This window comes from Vigna radiata, chromosome 2 (genome assembly GCF_000741045.1).
Source record: "Vigna radiata var. radiata cultivar VC1973A chromosome 2, Vradiata_ver6, whole genome shotgun sequence".
NCBI lineage: Eukaryota > Viridiplantae > Streptophyta > Magnoliopsida > Fabales > Fabaceae > Vigna > Vigna radiata.
Window position 1 is genome coordinate 16,205,307 of NC_028352.1, and position 6,508 is coordinate 16,211,814.

Sequence of the window (6,508 nt, forward strand, 5' to 3'; positions counted from 1 at the left end):
TAAAATGTAGAGGAATGAACATGTTGCTTTGGTCATACTCTTTGAGAAATTTTATTAATGGACAATTCGTGATCATGCACTTGAAACTCAAGACATATTCTTCACCGTGCAAATCCACCGCACATTTTCACTTTCAATTCACCATTTCCACTTTCTTTTTCTCACTCTAGTAACTGAAGGGTCCTCTAATTTTTAGTTGACTATACTCATTGATTTCACTCGCTAACAACTTGTTATTATATTTATATTCATTTCTACATTCCTACCCTTTATATGTGAACTTCTTCACTGCGACCAACGTCCCCACACCAAAAGTATATAATTCTTACCACAAAGTCGAAGGGCTCTTTTTGGATTCATGTAAGCAATGAAATTGGCTTTCTCATGGAGAAAGGCCAAGAGCCTCGCATAGACATCGCTTAACTGAACCCAATGAAAAGCTTATGGAATATGGTATACAGGAGGGAATTGCAATTCTTGTGATGGTAATTCTAGTGATTGTATCTTATAGGCACAGAGATAGTGATAGGAAATGGAATGTATAAACATTAAAAAATATTTTGGTAATCTTTATAAATATTTTTACAATTAAATATAACATTAAAAAATAACATTTTATATTACTTTAATAATTATGGATATTTTGATAATCTTTAATTTATATTAATTAAACAAATTTTTTTTATCTGTCACATCAATCAAATCCTACACTAATTTTCACAAACTTTATTTCCAAATTTATTCTCAATTACTCACAAATCTACTCAAAAAAACAACAATAAAAAATTACTCTCAAATTCACTCAAATGCATTCAAATCATCTCTCCCAAATCATCTCTCTCAAATCACTACAAACTAATAAAGCCTTAAGGATGTTTTTTAGTTCATATAGTTTAACAAAGTGTATCAAGTTTTAGGTTACAAAAATGTTTCTAGTTAAAAAAGAAAATGAACTTTAAATCCAAAAATATTTTAATAATTTTAAAATTTAATTTAAAATAAAAAAAATAAAAAGTAATTATTAAAAATCTTGATTAGTCTACATATACCATTTTAAATCATGATTTTTAATAATTATTTTTAATCTTTTTTTTTTAAATTAAATTTTAAAATTATTAAAATATTCTTAAATTTAAAGTTATTTTTTTTAATAGAAATATTTTTATAACCTAAAATTAGATACATCCTATTAAAATGTACCAAATGAAAACCTTTTTATTGGTAAAATAAAGAAACAGTAAGAGTAGTATGTAAATATCGCATAGAACGTTTAACAAAGACCAATAATCATCGTCATCTTTTCTCATCGGATAAAGAGAGAGAATTGCCTCTTTACTCACACATAGAGATATGGCGACCGCTGTTTCGTGCTCATGGCTTACCCTTCCCTCCCAAATGAAGAACATTTCTCTCACATCCTCTTCCCATCCCATTTGCAATTCCAGTTCTCTCAGTTTCTCCAAAAGCCTCTCTCTCCCTCTCTTCTCACAAGGTACCTTTCACCAACCACCCCATTTGACGGGGCTTCTCTGTTTTCCCTTATTTCCATCAGAAAACGCGAAAGATTCGGTTTTTGTGGAGTTTTCAATTGTGGGTCTGTGTCGGGTTTGGTTTGTTTTCAGGTAATTGCTTGCCGCTGAGCACAGTGCAAAGACGCGCGTCTGTGGTTTGCGAGGCTGCCCCCAAGAAAAAGGTGGACTCCGCTGTGAAGAGAGCTCGCCAAGCCGAAAACCGCCGCATTTACAACAAAGCTCGTAAATCTGAGATTAAAACGCGTACCAAGAAGGTGAAAGCTCTCTGTTATGCTAAAGGAGTTGTTTTGGTTTGGGTTATGTTTCAATTGAATGGTTTGAATTTGTTAGATTATACTTGAGAACTTGCATTTTTTTTTTATTTGGCATGGAATTGATCTTATCTAAAAATGGTGAAGTTAGTTTCATGTTTGTTTGTGTAAAAATGTCTAAACTATAGAATTTTAATTTTATGTGTTTAATTTTCAAACATTATGTGTACAGTCAATTTTTTAGAAACGGTCCAGGTATTTCTTTTGAAGTAGTTAAAAGAAAAGTCATCAATCTCACCAACATTTTAATGGATGATAGTATAAAAGATCTTTACACTGGTAGTGCATCTAATTAAATTCCAACTATGCTCCCTTCTGTATTATATTATGTTGTTTTTATTTTACATTTCACTACTTTCAATTTCACATAAACTCATCCTCAGACATTCAGAAGACAGTTTTAGGTCTTGTTTAGATAAATTCTCACTAATAATAAAGGTAAAAAATGAATTAAGTTTTTTTCATGAGTTAAAATTCACTTATGCACAAGTTAAAATTGGTTTCTGGAAAAGTTGAATGTGAGAAATTTTTTAAATTAGCCTATGTATAAGTTAATTCTATAAATTATGTTAACAATACTATATAAGTTTGTTGAATAGTTTATCACCAAGACTGTAGAATGGAACCTAGTTTTTTCATTATTATGTGTTGTTTCACCTGAAGAAGATGAGTAAAAAATTTAATGTTTTAGGCTTCGAACCCTGTAGTTTGTAGTCACTCTTTTTTAATTAAATCTTATCAAGTTTTACTCAATTGTTAATTTGATTAATGAGTTGTATTGTATTTGTATTTTTGCTATGAAGTAATGTAAGTGTCTTTAATGTGAAACTGTCTTGATTCCCACTGGGAAATATGGGCTTACAATATGTTAGAAATAGAAGAGATAGAGAGAAAGAAGAAAAATACATGTTAATGATATGGAGTATGAGAGCAATGAAGGAGAAGATGATACGGTGGACTTTGGACTTACACTGACTGTAGGATGCTGTGTGCAGGGTTGGTTTAAATAGTTTGTATCTTATTTTTTTTTTTCAAGAGGCATGGATTTTCTTTACAACCAAGTTTTGGTAGGTTGCTAGTATAAACTGAAAAAGAATAAGAATGTCATTCATTTTTTTTCATTATTTTTTGTTGATGTTCACACTAATTTAATGTTTTTCTTTCATGGGAAAAGATTGTGATAAATCTTTACTTCTACTAGTGTCTAAAATTGAGTGGTTATATCCTTATAAATTATTGCAACACATAGTGCTCAATATCCTTTTCATCCCTACTTTTAATTGTACCAAGCTATGCTTGAGAAAAACACTTTGGTTTTCTGTTGGCATCACACTCTAGGGTGTATGACATGATTGTTCTTATTTAGAACAATTTGTTTATACCAAGTATGGCATGTCTTCCTACAACCCATAGGTGATTCCACCTCTTGCAGCATTCTTCTAGTTTCTCAGGAAAATTCTAATTAAAAAAGTTGGAATTGTCAGCAAAAGATGAAAAAGGGTGAGAAAAATAGGACTCATGTTAGTATGACATGCATGATATAAAACACTTTACTAGTTTTCCTAGTTTCTGTTAGTATAACAGTATTGAGTATTCTTGTACAATTACTTGTGCAAGCTCAGTCTACTCTAACCCAATATTAGACTCCAAAAACAATTGTGAATCTTTATGTGATAACCAATGTAATAACTGCAGTACTTATGTTGAGCTCTTGCAAAATAAGATTTATGTCTTACTTAACATTGTGAATTGTAGTTATGGTGGGTACATTAAACTGCAGTAAACGCTTCTGATCTTGCTTAAAGCATAAAATACTCTGAGAATACACTCCTAATTCTTGTGAGAAGAACTGGTGTTAATAACTCTTGTCTTCTGTGCTACCATCTCAACTTCTAGCTTTTATATAATAATATTTGATCAGGTTTTGGAAGCTCTGGAAGTTCTGAAGAAGAAACAAGATGCAGTATCCGAAGAAATCTTCCCTATTGAGAAGTTGATTGGAGAGGCATACTCAACAATTGACAAAGCTGTGAGAGCAGGAACACTGCACAGGAACACTGGAGCAAATCGAAAGGCTCGACTTGCCCGTAGGAAGAAGGCGGTGGAGATCCACCATGGCTGGTATATCCCAGTTCCCGAAGCCACTGCATGAACCAATCCTCTTGCTTGTTTACTTCCAGTAAAATGAGGTGCCAGTGAAGACTTTCTGCAGATTTTTTCATCTCTGTTCAAACATTGTATTTAGTCTTCTTTGGTGTTGTTCAAATTGGTTTACAATTCCATACTTCATGTGTACCATCATTATATAGAGCCATTGATTTGAACAACATCCTCGTAATTTTCCTTTGTTGTACTTTTTTCCATGTTGTATAATGCAATGCCCCCATAAACTTACTAGTATTTCCCCTCAGGTCAAAATTGATTGTTTTTATAATCCTGCACATGATGCTGCAGGTGCATCACTTAATCTTTGCTCCTGTACAGTATCATCGTGAATTATTTAGTCATATATAAACGCTAGAGAGGCCTCTGACTGATAGACTATTAAACCATAGAGTATACCAGAGACCCCCAAAAGACAATTGATACTCTAGTTGCGAATTCATGTTGTAATCGGACATCAAACCGATGCTTTGGTCAAGGAAATGAGCACCAAGTAATGAACAAGGCGAATAATTCTAACAAGGCGAATAATAACACCACTTGTACTATTTAACTCCATAATTGATAGTCCCCTTGATGTATCTCACAACTCTTTTTGTTGACTTCAAGTGAACTTAAGCTTCTCATTTTGATTCATAGGAGAGTTCATTATTTTGCATTCATCTAGTTGAAACTTTTTTAGGATCTCCTTTTCATATTCTTGTTGACAAATAAAAATATCATTCTTATTTTTGAATGATTTCCATGTATAGGCCATAAGATCAAGATAAATCATCTCAAAGACATTTTTCATTTCTTGCTTGAATTTATTTAAGAGTGTTAGGTTGCTTCCTATCACCAAAAAGATCATCAACATACAAAGAAAATGATTAAAATATCAGCATTAACATGCTCGACATAGAGTGTAGCTTTAATATTAAACCCAATCTTCACAAATGATCTTTTATTTTAATGTACCATACTCTATGGGCTTGTTTTAAGCCTACATAGCCTTTTTCAGTAATTATATTTTATCTTTGGTTTTTTTTTTTTTATCTAGACAGATATTGAGGCATAAGTGACACAAATAGAAAATTTGAAAAAAGATTATAAAAATAAGCAAGTCATGTAGTCTTCACATGACTTCAAATGAAGAAGTCATGTGTCGCTCACATGACTTCCATTCTAACATAGCTGAAAAGAAAAAGTCGGTCACACCTATGACGACTTCAATACAAAAGTTTACTACCTCGTCATGACTTCAATAGTGAGGTCAGCTAAGCTGAAATGATGACCTCAACCAAGGTCTGATGCAGCTCGAGAAAGGTCTAATAATACTCGACCAAGGTTTAATGCAACTCGGTCAAGGTATGATACTACTCAACCAAGTTCTGATATAGCTCAACCAAGGCCTGATATAGCTTGGCGGATGTCTGATAAATCTCAACCAAGAACTGAATTGAAATAACATGCAAACTCTAGAAAGGAGAGATTTGAATAAAGTTTGAAAAGTTTTCACAAATAGTGCTAGACGCTGTTTGTAAGGGTTGGACAATTTGTTGACAATGTTGAACACTTGAGCTATGTTTAAATATACAATAAAAAAAGGCAAAGATGAATGCTCATTTTATATTGGTTCACTCAACTTGAGCTCCGTCCAATTCTCCTTTAACAATGTTAATTAACAATCATATTTTAAAATATATTGAATAACATTTATTGCAAATCAATTACATTAATTGTGCATTCAATTAGAATTGTATTAGTTGTAATTCTGTTACATTTGTTACTAATGTAATTGATTACACTACTAACGTAATCGATTGAATTGCGTTTGTCATGAGAAAACTATATAATGATGCATTGCACACTGTACTGTAACAAATTGATCTGTGTAAACTTTCATATCTGATATCTTTGATTTGAGAAAAGTGTTGCAGGTATATTGAGACGCTCCAAGAAATAAGGTTCATAGAAGTTGATAAATCATGAAGGTTTCTTGAAGGACTGATTTTGGACTTACACGGTTGATCAACTACTGCACGAGTGAGGGGTATTCTTGATTGATCAGACTTCATTTTCTGTAATCTTGGATTGTGTTTCCCTGTGTGTGCGGTCAGGAAGAAGAACGAGGAGTTCTTGGTACTTTGAGAGGTGTTCTCAAAGGACTCTGTTGTAAAGACGTATGGTTCATTATGCAGGTGTTATCTTTCTATATTTTCTATTGAGTGAGAGAGGTGTTTACATTTTGAGAGAGTTCTCTGTAAAACCTTTGGTGTAAAACTCAAATCATTATAATGAAAGAGCCTTCAATCTAAGGTTGATTGGAAGGGAAACTGAATGTAGGCATTGAGGCCGAACCAGTATAAATCCTTTGTTTGTATTTCCTTCCTTATCTCTTTTATTTTCATTGCATGCACATATTACTTAGATTCCAAGAAAGATTAAAGATCATTCAAAGTTTGTGAAAAGATTTAAAAAACATTTGTTTTTATTGATCACCAATTCATCTCCCTCTTGGTG

At 32.5% G+C, this 6,508-nt stretch overlaps 1 protein-coding gene across 1 annotated transcript; it reads left to right on the plus strand.

Annotated features, from left to right (window-relative positions):
* The first annotated feature begins 1,272 nt into the window (after positions 1-1,272).
* Positions 1,273-4,261, plus strand: LOC106776431 (30S ribosomal protein S20, chloroplastic). The gene is made up of 3 exons (XM_014663892.2): positions 1,273-1,492; positions 1,623-1,786; positions 3,765-4,261. Exons 1-3 carry the CDS (start codon positions 1,351-1,353, stop codon positions 3,993-3,995), a joined length of 537 nt encoding a protein of 178 aa, XP_014519378.1. The 5' UTR covers positions 1,273-1,350; the 3' UTR covers positions 3,996-4,261.
* Positions 4,262-6,508: the final 2,247 nt, after the last annotated feature.